The sequence below is a fragment of the Ambystoma mexicanum genome, chromosome 12 (genome assembly GCF_040938575.1).
Source record: "Ambystoma mexicanum isolate Mex_15411 chromosome 12, UKY_AmexF1_1, whole genome shotgun sequence".
Lineage (NCBI taxonomy): Eukaryota > Metazoa > Chordata > Amphibia > Caudata > Ambystomatidae > Ambystoma > Ambystoma mexicanum.
Window position 1 is genome coordinate 235,224,038 of NC_090936.1, and position 16,310 is coordinate 235,240,347.

The 16,310-nt window shown below is 43.2% G+C and overlaps 1 protein-coding gene across 14 annotated transcripts in view; it reads left to right on the plus strand.

Annotated features, from left to right (window-relative positions):
- The window catches only part of CALD1 (caldesmon 1), a 669,061-nt gene that overhangs the window by 639,593 nt on the left and 13,158 nt on the right, over window positions 1-16,310 (plus strand). For all 14 annotated transcript variants that reach the window (XM_069628357.1, XM_069628356.1, XM_069628358.1 and 11 more), the window contains 3 exons: window positions 4,135-4,272; window positions 7,896-7,991; window positions 11,883-11,963. In XM_069628357.1, coding sequence (XP_069484458.1) covers window positions 4,135-4,272; window positions 7,896-7,991; window positions 11,883-11,963 — 315 coding nt within the window. The remainder of the gene's footprint in view (window positions 1-4,134; window positions 4,273-7,895; window positions 7,992-11,882; window positions 11,964-16,310) is intronic.

A 16,310-nucleotide genomic window follows, 5' to 3' on the forward strand; every position in this document is an offset into this window, starting at 1 on the left:
GGCGGGAGATTGATCCAGGTTGCCGCAGAAACCCCAGCATAAGGAAAAGACAACGCTATTAAGGATAAGGCACCTGGCTGCGCGACCTGTAATAGATGGACCATACGGTCTGACAACTGCGCCATGGCCCGGGGAGCCCAATTGAAAGCAAGGAGCTGCATGATCTAAAGGGCTCCTGGGTTCATAGAAAGGAGACCCAGAGAAGCCAGATGATGTTCCAGTTACTTCTTTATTGAACTTCCAGTACATTATATTGGTTTATTGTGTCAAGTTCTTCAGAGCCTAAGATAACATGCACCGTCATCCTCTCAGGTAGGCTACATATCTCCAACTGACTCACTCAGAACACTCAACCATACATCAACATTCTCACAGGCTACATTCCATGTCACTCACCCAACATTCCATTCACTACTGCAAAGGTAAACAGGGAAACCAGGTCACTACATATTTCCCCTCTTTACAGAACCACCAAATGACACAACCATAAAAAATACACACTCTCAACACACACACACCACACACACACACACACGCGCGCACACCATGACCATCTCCTGCACGTGCATAACTTCCAAACTCCAACCATCACATCTGCACAACCTGAAACCCGTCCACACCATAGTGGCCAAACTCGCACCAACAATGCCCTTCTCCTTTCTACACAGTAGAGAAAGAACACCAACTCTAAAATTGCACCTCTACAAATCTTCATGACCTCAGGCACCTCAACCTCTCACCACTTCTAAACAACCTGCACCGCCTAACCAACTACACATCCACTACTCTCCTCACAGCCACACCAAATGCACAACTCCGAGCTGTGCACCCACACATTCCAAAGAACCAGGCTTGGTGTTCTAAACGCCCGAGCGAACGACACTCAACAACAAGAACACCTACGGTGCAGTGTCGCCACCCCATCCGTCACCTGTGTTCCCTGAACACCCTACTAGCTAACAAAACAACTATGAGGAAGCATCATCACCAAACACACCACATCATAAAACACTTCTAGTACACAAGCAACAACAATCAACACATTACTAAATGCCTCTAGCACACAAATAAAGACCATCTCACACCATGTCCACACACTGCAATAGCATGTTGCTACAGTTATATACTAAATATTTCTACTAAAACTCTAACTAGTTCCCAAATTAAAACGAAGGTCCCACCTGCAAAGCAAAATATTAGTGTGGCATGGCAAAACTCACAACACATTTTGAAATGGATTCACCATAACCCTACAAGTCCACACTGCGTATAGCTCTCAAAAAGTCCACCTGTGGAAATAAAATTGTTAGACAACCATTAAATACTAAACATAACCATAATAAACTCACACAATATTTATCTAACAGAGGCCATGTCATCGTGCTTTCCCATTCAATGCACCACATCAGTCACTCACTCTTAAATTAAGAAAAACAGAACAGACCTCGCATCACCCTTACCATAGAACTAACACAACTCAATCCTAAGGCCAGAACAATTCAAACCAAACATCTTGGTATGCTGCTTCTGCTGCCAGCTTCCATTTCCAAAAAAAGTACCTTTTGGGAACACGGCCCCCTTTGCCTTCATTCCCTGATTCTCCAGCCAGCACCCAATAACAAAAAGTACCTATGAGGACACGGCCCCACAACAGCTGGTCGTAGGGCCATAATTCAAGTCACTCACTGGCAGCACTCCTCTGCAATCTACCGGATCCCGCTCTGCTGGCCTGCATGACTTGGCCTTTGTTATCAGCGGCCCGGCAGGTATACACCAGCTCCTCAGGTTTTCTGGCGACATGAACACGCATTTACCAGCTGCCGGATAACGACTTTGTTTCCGCTTCATTTTTTGCCGGCCTATGTAAACGCACTCAAACCCAGGAATACTGCTGTTATACGTCATCACGTAGAAATTGTCATTTTCTTTAACAAATCTGAGTTTATTGCGCCCCTGCAACGACTGTTGCCACTGACGCGCCAACGCTTCTTCACTCCAGTCGAGTATTCTGCTGGATCGCTGACTCCCTGTCTCTCCCGTGTGACATCATCACTTCTAGCAGGAATTCATGAAGAATGGAGCTCTGCGCTCCTACCAACACCACAGCGCTCACCGAACTTTCGCTGTGCACCAACATCGCTGCAGCTCTCTCAGCCCCCAGCTCTTCCAAGGCAACGTTTGTGGCACCCTTCTACCTCTTCACACCAGGTTAGCCCAACGTGTGGCCAACGGCTCCACACAGCCACAGAACTGCAACTGCCAACCCTGACTTTCTTCTCAGCCACAACAGCACAAGATCATCACGGGTGCACCCACACTGAGGTAAGTCTTCTGCTCCCTCCAGCTCCTCAAGCATTACAGTACAAGGATCTATTAATGGGCATAAGCCCCTCCAAAGCACAGCCACAGGCTCCAAGCCCCTTCTGGTGCTGTTGCTATGGACTCTAAGCCCCTCCTAAGCACTCAAATACTGGGCCCCAAGCCCCTCTGCAGATAGGCGTATGAGCTCCAAGCCCCCTTTACCACTCTCACTGAGCCCTCCGCCCCAGCAAATCTGACTTTCTCTTGATCAACACTTTAGCCTGCTCAGCTGGCCGGCACCTGGCCCAGGGCCCTGGCGCTGCTCAATAAATCCTGCGGCCCTGGACCCCACTCTGGGCCCCTCTGTGCCTTCTGGCATTAAGCGCTGCCCCTACCTGAGAGGATCTTCTTCGTTTGGGGGGCGGTGCATGTCCCATCCTTAGTGCTGTGCCACCGGCACCGCTAGCATCCTCGTCGCCATTGTAAAGCTCTGGGTTCCCAGTGAAGACCCCAGATTGAGCAAAGAGTGTTGGAAAAGTATCAGGATGAGCACCAGGCGGGAGATTGATCCAGGTTGCCGCAGAGACCCCAGCATAAGGAAAAGACAACGCTATTAAGGATAAGACACCTGGTTGCGTGACCTGTAATGGATGGACCATGCGGTGTGACAACTGCGCCATGGCCAGGGGCGCCCAATTGAAAGCAAGGAGCTGCATGATCTAAAGGGCTCCTGGGTTCATAGAAAGGAGACCCAGAGAAGCCTAAAGAATTTACCAGAAAAAGGTACAGTGAACATTGTAATGCTCTGGGTTCCCAGTGATGACTCTGACATCAGATGATGTTCCTGTTACTTCTTTATTGAAGTTCCAGTACATTATATTGGTTTATTATGTCAAGTTCATCAGAGCCTAAGATAACATGCACCGGCATCCTCTCAGGTAGGCTACATATCTCCAACTGACTGACTCCGAACACTCAACCATATATCAACATTCTCACAGGCTACATTCCATGTCACTCAGCCAACATTCCATACACTACTGCAAAGGTAAACCAGGTCACTACAAACATCTTTTGTCAAGTGAACACTGTGCTAAGTTAACGTTTCTTTGCCGAGTGAAACCTCAGAGTCTTGTGGAACATTATAATCCTGTGGGCCTCAAACTTGGGGCAGGGAGCTGCAGAAAGGCTCCATTGTCACATTAACTTTACTTTGAACAATATTGAGTTGACCAAATCCCATTCACCCTATTCTTTTCTTTTTAGAAGTGAGGACAAGCATAGGTCTTGACACAGATAGTATTTTGTTTTGAACTGACAAACTGACTTCCCTTAGTTTTCTTTCCATTAGGTAACATTCCCATTTTAGAGTTAGAGCAAGTTAGGGGTTGCACCATACTGACCGTTGAGAATAAAGGTTTTCAAACTGTTTCACTTGTCTGTGTCATCTCTTGATACCATGCCTGTCTCGGAATACCTACAGCAGCTCTAAGAAGGTTTTGAAATCTAGTCTATCGTTGGCTCCTAAACTCTGATGAGGTTCAAAATGCAGTGTCAAAATTCACCAGTGTAGGCGCTAGGCAGTCCAGCAAAGCCTCTTCATGAGCTACCATAGCAGAGCAGCTGGGTAGTACATGCCTCCATTTAATCCTTTGCGTTTTGTGTTAAGATGGTGGGGAAGGGTGATAGATCAATAGACACAAATTTGACTGAAGTTTCCTTTTCAAAAATCGAACTTTTTGATCGTAAATGTTTATATTCCCTCACTTGATTAATTCCCAAAAAAGCTAGGTATCGTATGTTTTAGTTAATGATAATGTCCTTCTTGTCCAGGGTACCAAGTCTCCCAAACCTGCCAAACCTGCTGCTTCAGACCTTCCACTCCCAGCGGAAGGTGTACGCAATATAAAAAGCATGTGGGAGAAAGGAAGTGTATATTCATCACCTGGTGGTCCTGCTACGCCCAATAAGGTAAGCAATTCTCAAATGCATATAAACATGGCCCAAATAACAGTTCTGACTATCATGCTTCCTTATAAATGTACAGATGTTTTTCAATTCGCAAACGTTAACAGGTGGGGCAAAGATGTTGCTATACCTGAGGGGTAGGCCATTTCTCCATCATGGAGACTCTGTTTACTCCAAGGACTGTGATCATGATCAGGAATGGTTAAATGCAAGCCCCATGGATTTGCTGCCCTGTAGTGCTGAAGTTTCTGTGAGCTGGGAGGTTGTTCTGCAGCTCTTGAGCGAGTCCCCTTGAACGGAGCTGTGTCTTCAACTCGGTGCGATGCCAACTACAGTGTAAAGAAGGATGTATGTTGCATCAAGAAGCCATGCCAACTCTTTAATCTGTGCTAGGAAATTGTAGTCATGCAATTGACAAAGCTACTCTGTCACGCGTGTCTAATCTTCAGCCATTGAGGGGTCCGTTTAAGGGGCAAGTGATTGTAAACCAAAAATGTGAGTTGATGCAAAAAAAATGCAAGCCTCTTCTCCCGGGGTGTTGCTAGGTCTGGAAAAGATCCGGGGGCTACGCTAATGTCGGGACTCTGGGCTAGCTAGCCTTTTGGTTGTAGCTCCTGAGCTTCTATCCGGGGCTACAACCAAAATATCATTGGCTATAGCCTCCTCAGCCCCCCCACCCCTCCCAGCGACACCTCTGCTCTTCTCCATCATCCCTAGAGCACTTTTGCTTTTGTGTTTCTGCGACTTTGTGCTGAGAGCACCAGCAGTCCTCCATTTTGTATAAGCTTTCTACCCACCCATATACAGAGCGAATTTGATGTTAAGGGATAATGTAAGCAAATTATTCACTCCCAGTGTTTTTTGTTCCAGGAAGAATGTATGAGTGTCACTTATATGAGCCAGATAGCCTAACTCTAACTCTTCCCTCAACATTGTGCACCACCTCAGATTTAAGCCAATCGCAGAGAAGCGATGGTGTCAATAAATCCTCCTAAAGGACTATTCTGTCAAACTCTTATTCAATCATTTACATGAACTCTTGTCTACTTGGGATCATAAGTTATTATTCATCTTGAATGAGACTCTTGCCTCCCTAATTCTGCATCCTGTGTATGTCGCCTTGCCAACTTTTGTCTCAGGGCAATGAATATGTTTCAGAATGGTTCAAGTCTTAGCTATCAAGATTTTCCTTAAGTCCGGCAGAGTCTTTAGGTATGTCTTGCTTAGGTACCAGGGGGGTTCCCTTACGTTTCGCCAGCTTCTCCAAGTTGTAGTGTGGAAGATCAGCCCAGGCTTATTTCTAGGGAGGTGAGAGGGGAGTTTAATGTGTACCGCATTACTTTTCATACATTCCCAATGGCAAATTGTATACACAATATTTCTATGAAAGTATATTCTTTAAATAGGAAAAGGCACGAGATAAAACGCTACACTAATATGTAAGTCAACTTTGGGAAACAAATAGGCTACGCTGCAGGAGGTAAGCAGCACATGTTTGGTTCTCAAAAGTTCAGAAAAGTGTCTTCCTATGGAAATTAATGCTGTTGCATGTAAGTAAAATAATGTTCCTATCTGGGGCACTAAAGTGCTTTTAAAGAAGCCAAGGAAAGTTTTTTGGGTATTTGTGCAGGCTTTTGTAGTGTAGTGTTAGTTACCTTCTGATAAAATGTCCATAAGAGGCATTTTTGGAATTCTGGTGGAATCTAAGCAGAATATGATGCTTGGTGTGGAAAGGGAACCCCAAATGGAGATCCAGCTGAAGAAAGGTCTCGGCAACAGAACCAGAGGGTCATAAGAGCAATACCCGTCATCACACTGGGAAACCTAGAGACTGGCGAAAAGGACCTTTGCTTGGTAGACACTTTGTCACAGAACTCTTAACTTTTGGTGTAGTGCCTTGCTATGAAGGGAAACGTGGAATGGAGATTTGGTGAGGACTTTCTTTCATATCAGTTTGTTTTTCTGGAGGGAAGCTCGGAACCTTGTGGCTGATGTGAAGTCAATTTTGAACTTCTACCTTGCTCTTACGTACCACGTCCACTGCTGGGCACTCTGTGCCTATGCTTCTGGAAGTGATGCCACGAGGAAGGACCAAAGCTCTGCACCAGCACCTTAGACCCTCCACCGAATGTCATGCAGAAGCTCTGCCTCTCTAGAAAAACAGAAGGAACCGACTGCGGTACGCCCTTCCCCCTGATGTGATGGGGACAACTGGATCACCTTTCCTACTTGAAAGCCTGGTCGCCCTGAAGCTCCTGATTATGCCTGCATTGCCAGATCCAGAAGTAGGAGCCTTTTTTCTGCCGGAGTCCTGAAGATGCTGGGTGCCTCCTGGACCTCAGATTCCTCACTGTAGCCCGCTCTTATATGCACGCATGTAGGACTGCCTCGAACCCAAGGTCACTTAGCTATAAGGTTCCTGCTTGATGTATATGTTAAACTTTCCAACACTTAGTGAGTTCCACAAAAAGTAGGATATTCAGTCTGTCTGGAAATGAGTGAATGCTTTAGTAGGAATGAGGTATTAGATACAGCTATGGTGGAGAGCGGCGGTAACTGGTGTCATCGGGCCACACCCAAGTGCACGTATAATGCAATTTAAATTATGATAACTCCCATCAATGCCCTCTCTAAACGGTACGACGTCCTTTCATTGCGGATGTTAGTAAATTATATATATATATGGGGTGTGGGTGTTTGGGAATAAATACAAATGAAATAAAATGGGATGGTTCGGGGGAGAACCCCCAAAATTAATTTAAAAAAAATTGATGGGTGTTTTCATAAACAAAAGCACGGTAAAAAACCCAGCGAAAAAACATCCCGCGATGAAATGACATGGAACCCTCTACATGAGCTGCAATGTAAGTATAATGAGGAAAAATCACAAAAAAGGGGTTAGAAATGAAAAACAGTTGGAGAGGATGCTCAGAACCTTGTAGGGGGCAGTGTCCTGGTATAATCTTGGCTAAGGGAGATACTGAACATTGAGGCGGAATGTTGGGAGACAAAAATCAAGTTTTGTAACAGTGGTTAAGGACCTCTGCTGACCAAGTGGTAATAATGGCCCGCTAAGATTCCACTGTTCTACAATGTAGGGTAGCACATACATTAATAGAGCCGAAATTAAACTAAAAATGTCATTGAGTGTTCCTCTAGAAAAACAGTGAAGTGATTTGTTTTAGGGAAACTTGACGCTAGGGCAATACAATGTCTGCGTCAGTGGAGAAAGCTTTTGCCAGTGCTAAGAAGTATTGTTTCAGTGCATTTTCTGAACCTACTCAATTGTGCACTGGCACAAACACTGACTGTGCAGCTGCAAATATTTTGTAATATGGCCTAAAGTAGAAATGCACATTATTTTTGGTGTTTTGCATATTATTTTTGGTGTTTTGCATAATACTTTTGGTGTTTTGTAATGCACTGAATGCAGATAAGATCCCTGAGCATGGAGTGTTAACTGTCTCGGACATATGGGCTGTCGTTGGAGTTACAACTAGACCTGCATTATTCTGCAAACCATTGTTTCAGAGTGTGATGCACCAATAAGTATATTCGATAGTTTTTAAACTTCAGTTCCATTATCGAACAATAAGTGTTCTAAATGTTGTAAATATTTCTTTCAGGAAACAGCTGGTTTGAAATTTGGTGTCTCTAGTCGTATTAATAATTGGCAAACTAAAACACCAGATGGCAGCAAGTCGCCCCCTCAGAAACCAACAGTAAGTACTGAAAAACCCTTTCTGTGCAATTTCCTGCCGTGTTAATAAAATTCATATACATGATTTGTAGGTTTTTCACCAACTAATGCCCTTCTTATAGCGTATTTACATTTTTTATGATTATTGTAGACAAATATTTTAACACTTTACAGTTGCTGTGATTGAATACACAAAATATGAAAATACCACAAATTCAAGGAGTGGGGATAATTGATTTCCACAGAAAATGGGTATTCAATTGAGCAAATACCCCGTTCATCCAACTATTGTAGAAATTGAAACGCAGAAACAGACATGTATTCGTGAACGGCAGAGGTTTCATTTACATTGCAAAATGTGTTGCTGGATTGGCTAAATTACAGATTTTTGTAAATTGTAGAAAATAAAAGATGTTGCTTAAAACTGTTTTTCTTTTTGCTTGAATGTGGGCAAATTGGCAATTCATGAAACCTTGGCCAAAGGTTTTCCAAAGAACAAATATGTAATATTTCTATGTGTCAGGATTTGTATCCCTAAAGCTTTCCCTAAATCAGCTTCACTTACACTGTTGGGGAATATTGTAGAACCTAAAGATGCAATGCATTAGGTATGAGCGCATCGTGCTTAGTTTTATTAATATTCTCGGAGGTCTAAAAGACTGTATCGTGCAGTTCCAAGTCCAATTCCATAGCAATACATTTCCTTCTACATTAAGAATTGAGTTTCCGTAAACCTGTCATAAGTGTGTGGGTTCTTGTGTGTTAACATTGTGTTCGTAAGAACAGGCTAGCACTAATATAAAAGTCAGATGTTCTAATCCATTATTTTGTAGACTGATTCAGAGCTTTAAAGGGTATGAATCCTAAAATTATAGTGTACATTCAGTGTCCTAGAAGAGTAAGTGCTACACAAACCAGGATCACATATTTTGTGTTTGTGTTTGCCGTTATGTATGGGAACTGCAGCAGTGCAGCTCCTGCACTTTAGGAATTGAGGCCAGTTTCACAAGGCGCATTGAAAACAATGAACAACTGAAATATCGATATCTTTTAATTCAATTATAATAATTTAATGAATTGATGAACCTCTAAAAGTATCACATGTATTTCTTGGAGATAATGTGTTCACATTTAAGTGTAATGCATGGACTGTAATATTCCCTGAAAGTATTATTCTTGAACTGTACTGATGTCAAGGTATTGGGATACTGCTAATGTCCGTGCTACTTCTCTCTCTCTCTCTCTCTCTCTCTCTCTCAGCTGCTTTCTCTGACTGTCTACTCTTTCATCTCTGCTTGAATGGAAAGCTCCTGTCTTAAAGCTGCTTCTTACTCCCTCCTTGCTCTTTTCTTCTGGGGATGTGGGTCTTCTGTAAGAAGAGCTATACAGGTAACTGTTCTTCGACCTGCTGACTAAGCTGACCTGACTGCGGTACACAAAGAAAAAAGGCATCATGCTCACTATTTCATCATGTGCAGCAAACAATAAGTCTTTACATTTATTTGAGAAGGTTGTATAAATGTTTGACTATGTGAGGTGTCGAGAGGGGTGGTTCTTTGATAAAGGGAGTGCAATGTAAGCATATAGGGTGGTTCAAGTATTTCACCATTTATTGTAACCATCCCTTCTGTGCTCTATTAAAATATATATGCCATGCCTAGTGCTTGAAATGGGGAAGAATGTTCTCATAGTTGTGGTGTGAGCAATAGGAGTGGGGCGGGGAGGGTGAGGAGATACTGTAGTCAAGTGATAGGCTGTTTGGGGAAAATCTCCCCACACTTTCCCTACCTAATATATAAACATAGAAGCCATGTTAAGCCGAACCAAAAAAACCACAATGCAATATTGTTATAGACAGTTTAATAAATGGGAGCCTACATTTACCTGCATGTAATTTCAATGAAGCCTACACACCTTCCTCCAGGTGCTTTGATTATATTGTAAAGGCTTATACACCCACAATAAAATAAACTATGTGATTACGGTCACACGCTAATAGTCATTGAACATGACATGCAGCTTATGATGTGAAGCACATTTCAAGTTGTACAAATGAGCTCATATCATGGAAACCGCTCCAAAAATTAGGATGGTTTGTATTTTCTATTGCTATCCTGACCTGATCCACAGACCTAGCAGCTTACTGACTTCATGTGGATTACCCAGATGCATATGCATTCGTGCAGTTTGAGCATGATAAGTAGCACCTACTTGTAGACAGTAGCCACTCTGATGACCCATTCCAGAGATGTCAGTGTTTTCAAGGCCAGCTTGGAAGGCCACTTTTTGGACTGCTAAACACCAAAACATTCAGAATGGATCATCCGAGTGATCATTGTTAGTGACAAGTCATCCGAACAAAGGCTGGAAAGCCTGTCCCACCAGGATGGCTCTGGAGGTGCATGTGCTGTACAGCCCCAACGAGTACAAAAACAAAAAGGAAACCTTCCCAAAGGAGCGCACAGCTCTACCCTACTGAGCTGACCTGACTGCCCCGGGTCCGCGCTTAGAAACCTCTGGGTATTAAGTGCGTTTTAAATAACCAATCATATAATATCATATATACCCCGATTGTACCTCCTGGTTCTCCGACTGCAACCATCTCGGACTTGAAGCCTTGAGATGGGCAGGCATGGGTCACATGCGTTTTGCTGCACTAGGGCAGGTGTGCACCAGCATTACCCAGAATGATGCTCTAGTTGAGCATTTTCCTCTGTAGCTCTGTTCTGGCGAGGTTTGGCCCAATAACGGCTCTGGCCATGCCAGACATATGTGAATGGGAAAGAGACATACTCTAAAATCTTAAAGGTTCTGGCGTTTGCGATCTCCGTTCGAGATTGAACCTTCCCTATGTCCAAAATACATTGCATATTCCCAACCTTTATTTATTTAGCCTAAAAATGTATGTGGTACTCAACAATGATTCTTAACCAAAAATACAACCGGAAACATAGTGGACGATGACTTACCCATGGCACATTCCTGGAGAGGGGTATTTGATTAATTAAGAAGTGATTATGAATTACTGTGAGTAGCTCTGACTTGCTGCTGACTTATTAGTAGTAAGCTGAGTGTGACCTGTGCGTTAAATACACCTCTTCTGCAGTAAGTCATTAGTAAATCAGTGTCGCTCATACTGAGTTTTTTGTAAATGTATTAAAATGTTGTCAGCAGAGGCATAGAACGTAATTTAAAACAAGTAAGCAATAAAAGGAAAAAAAAAAGGAAAAACCTTATTAACTTTAAACATAGAAGAATTTACTCAAGTCTTTTGAAGGCTTCTAGGACCTCAAATTTAAATAAATCTATGAAAATGCTGAAATGCTTTTCCTTAATTGGAATATTTTGTCTATTATTATTAAGGACTAATACGGAGTCAGTCATGCTCCAGCTATGCTAAGAGTAAACCTGATTTTCATAAAGACACTTAAAAATAGACTATGATAAATGTGATGCTTTACTATAGGAGAAGTTGGGCTGTGACCGATTATTTTCGTACAGGTAATGGTACATGTAACTCTGCCCGGCAATTCAGAAATGGGCTGACGGCACATCGCTCTTCAAAGAACACCTCACACAGTGCTAGTATGGAACTTTGCGAAACCAGAAAGGGGTTTGCCGTTCTCCCCGTAGATGGTATCCTCTTCATACATTCTAACATAAACACTAAATACTCTATCCTAGGTGTACCCTATTCCCGTATCCCCTTGTTGTACAGCGCATCATTGCTTCCCAGCTATGTTTTTGCCTCAAGCACACGATACATACATCTGCAAATCTCAAACTAACAGTGATCCAGGCAATAGGCCACACTCTAGTTAGTTGTGTGTGCTTTTGACCGAGCTTTGCATCAGACAAATGGAGAATGTTTGCATGAATTTCAATACCACCAACATGTTCTTTGCCCATCCAGGATCTGAAGCCTGTTGATGTATCCAATAAACGTAACCTCTGGGAGAAGCAATCTACCGACAAGCCTGGATCCCCAACTAAGGTAATGTTGTTAAGAAATGCCCAAGGTGGTCTGCATTCATGTACTGCACCTTCCCAGAAGGGATGTGTGTTTCCTCCTTATGCTGCTTTATTTGCACACATCTCTCACAGGTTGTCCCTGTCTTGTTTCTGGTCATCTTGCGATCCCGCAACCATGCCCAATGCATGTTTAATGTATTTAAAAAAAAGAAAAATAACCATACCTATTCGACAAAAGTTAACCATGTATTTGGAATAGACTTGTGCAAGTTAATAAAAACCGAGTTCTCTCTAGAGATAAATATTTGGGGCCGTTGACCATCTCAGTAGATTGGCTAAATTTTGTGCGAGAATGACAGCCGGTCATGAAACCTCATTAACAATTTAATGTGATACGAGTATTACAACAGACTGGGTTTATTCCGTTAAAATACTGTTAAAGATTTGCACTTCTCTCCCTTTATCTTCTTTTCTTTTTCTGTTTTCCTTTTCTTTTTTTGTATTTAGATATAGAAAGTCCACATTTTAGAAAGGTGTTTTTATGATTATCAAAATTTGTAATGTGATTGTAGATTTGAGATGAAATTTGTTTTTCTTTTTTTATAAAATATTTTATGAAAAAACAAATTTGGTTGTACCACAATAAAAAAAAAAAAACGAGTTGCATTGCATAATAGGGAACCTGACTGTTAGGCTTTTAGTAAAATAAAAAACTGTATACGTTGGATAATGTGCACCAGAAAATATTGAAGATGAAAACCTTGAGATTATTTGGCAGAATTTCAACACTAATCTATGTGAGGGGTGTGTTAAGTTTATAATTAATGTTGGATAGTGTGGAAGGGCCTGTGGGGCTCTCCCCCTGCATATACTTAAATGGAAATTACCTAAAATAATAAAAAGGTTTTAATCCTCAGTGTTTTTTTGTTGTAATCACACCAATCCCCCAAATAATCAAACAATATAGCATTTATGGTTCCATGAAATTGGGGTGAAGACGTCCTCTAGCCCACATTGAACCCCGGTAGGCAAGGTCTCTCGGGCACAAAGCACTGAGGTTCTCGATGCAACCTAACCTGTTCTGTTTTCACAAAGGCTTCCTCGTCCCGTTGATTTAAAATTACATTGCTGTGTCTGTGGAAACCCTAGGATTCTGGGACAAAGAGATGAATGATAATAAAAATAATAATGAGTTCTTATGTGGTGCTTCATCCCAGACTCTTCCACCTTCTAAGTGTTATAGTTGCAGGTGTTAGTATTACTCCATTTGTAATGGCAATGGATCGATCACCCGCGGAAGGATGAAATCTAGGTCAGACCTGCTGTTGGATTTGAACCTACAAAGTACAAGCTGCCCTCATATGGGAGACCGCATTTTTTCACTGTATAGATACCCACCCTCTGGAAAGATAAGTTACACGAAAACGCAGCCTTATTGCTTATTAATCACACCACACACACACTTTAATCAATTTACAATAGGAAAAGTAGAAAATGTCTTTAACACATCTTCATTTGTGGCATGGCCTCCAAGACATGCTATAATTCACATCAGTCATCTTCAGAGCCCACCTCTTAGGGCTGACATTGTGAGGGCAGCAGGGCACACAATTGTATAGTTCTTTGTCGTGAAATAGTCTGGGTTGGACGTTACCTGGCCACCCTATTCAGCAGTGGCTCAAGGAGACGACCAGTTTAAGAGGATTTGTAGTTCCCTCTATACATATGCTACATGGAGCTGCTACACATGTCCCTTTAATGACGGGGCCCTGGTGGTCCTGCTTTCAGAATGTGTTGGTGATATTGAGGGCTCCATCAGTTATCTGCCCTTCAAAGGGCCTTGGAGGAGCCAAAGGGATGGACATGCGCACCAGTGCAAGTGTTGTATTTTAGCATCCTCTTGGTCTCAAATGTATTTTCTCCCTCTGGTCTCATATTCACTATAGTGTGTTGTTTATTTATGTATTTGATATAGCATGAATACTGTTGCAAGCAGCTGAAAAGACACTTTGAGAATGTGTGTAGCAGGAGCACATCGATCAAACATGGGAATTAACGGAAATTAGGATGAGATGCGAAGCGGTTTGAGAATTATTATACAATATTTCAACATTAATTGGTGGTACATTGTACATCTGCCTTTCAGATATTCATGGTAATGATATTTGAATGTGAAGTGCAGGGACCCAAAATGAAGTGAGCTGAACCAACCCATGGACTAGTAATAAGACTCTAGATGAATTGACAGAGATGATCAACCTAGAACAATTTACCAACTCCTTACCCCCTTTTATGCAAAAAGCCATCCTTTAATTAAATCGGCCTACTCTAGCCGTGGCCATTGAGACGGCACAAAACCACTCGGATGCAGCTAAACCTTTTCCCCTAGCCCATTGGTGGGAGGATCGAAGTTATCATAAACCCATCCATCGACCTCAACCTCAAGGAATAGACAAGCCACAGTGATCATACAAGAGAAAACGAAGTGGTACAGAGAGAAAATAGAAATCCGGAAAATTGACTGAAAGCCGGAAGAGGAAAGTAGAAGAGAAGAAGTAAAAGGGAGCAAACCATCCCTGTGGTCTGTTTTACCTTTAGAGAAATCGGGCATCTAGCCAGACACTGTCCCAAGAACATAAAGGAAGAGCCTATGAAGGCTGTTTGAAAGGGGAAGAGTGGGAAGAAGCAGAGGAAGAGTTAGAAACCTTTAGTATCTGTTTATGTCAAACCCCTTCCGAGTTCATATATGAACAGGCTTGGGTAAATGGGGAAACAGGTACAGGCCCTAATCGACTCGGTAGTAAACAGGCCGCTATACGGGCTGATTTAGTTACCACAAAAGACCTAGATCACGCAGCACTTGCCTGAGTGACTTGTGTACATGGAGACAGCGAGGGATACCCAGAAATTCCAATGAGCATTGAAATCCGGGGTGAATCCTGTGAAATGCCATCAGCCATCAATCCAGGGCTCCCTGAGGAAGTTATCCAGGGACGAGATTTCCCCATCTTATCTACACTCTTACAAGAGCCTCCACCTCCATTTGGAGATTTTCTGCCCCAGAGATCTTGGCAAGAAACCTGGATATCCCCAAACTTGCCCGTGTGGGACTGGGAAAATCTAGAACCTACAAAATCTAAAACAATTCCTGATAATCCAGTTCATAGGTTATTGCAAAGAGTGATAAAACCACTATCCCTCTACCTACGAAAGCCCAATCAGTAGAATATCCGAGAGTGCATGGACATCTCATCCCTGATCTCTGCCTGGTCCTAACCAAAGAGCACCTGACCAAAGAACAGGCATTTCCATCTCGCATAGGGGAAGGGTACGTGACAAATCTGAAGGCATCCCCCTGTCTAAACCTCGAGGATCTGTCATCCGGGTGGCCAGGACACAGCTGTTGCTATTGGATCCAGTTCCTGGGGGTGGACCAGTGAGGACAGATCATCTGAATGGGGGATCCTCGGGGAGTGGGAGTGGGACACCGACGGGTGAGACGCAGTATCCCCCTTCCTTTTACAACTTTTCCCCATCCTCTCACGGAGGACATTCAAACCACTGCCCCCCCTTTCTAAAGCTAACACACGCGCACAGCACACAGGACAACTGACTAACACCAGAACCATTTATCTGAAAGTGCCAATGCAAGGGTCAGGCAATTGATCAGAATCACACCTGACAGCCCTTTCCCTTCCCCACAGGGGTAGAAGGTAGAGCCAGAGAGCACAGTACGAGCAAGGCAAGCACAGCAAAGAGCATCACAATATGGCTAAGCAGGTGCGGCAGTTCAAGCGAAGGAGAAAGGCGGCAGGATTCGAGAGGGTGGTGAGGAGAGAAGTGACTTTGCCCTTTTCGTCCCAGACACGCAGAACCTTTGTGGAAGAGAGCCTAAGACCCCGAACAATAGCAGCAGTGTCCTTCAGCAGATGTCAATGGTGCACAGGGCAAGCCTATGCTGATAAGCAGGAGCGAGGGAAGCTCCCACGCCCGTGGTACTTTTCTTGACTCCAGCGAGGCTAAAAGCCAAGCGGTTCATCAAAGCCAGGGAGTCGAGGGGAGGACCGATAAAACTAGGCTGTGTTGAGTGAGAATCACAAAGTGGAAAGTTTTGAACCAAAGCTGATGAACTTCGAATGAACTGTAGAAAGTGTTAAGGGGTGACCAGCTGCAGAGGGAATCCGGCACCACATGGGTGCTAACTCAAAAGACTCTGGTCGAACCCCATATGAGGAAAAACTACAGAATCCAGACCGTCATAGCAGGGCCAGCAAAATAGGTCAAGGTGGTCATACAGAGGGTCAAGCAAAATCTCTGTACAATTGAAAGACTTTGATCTAGAAGCAGTGTGAGAGAAAGGAAAGTGAAT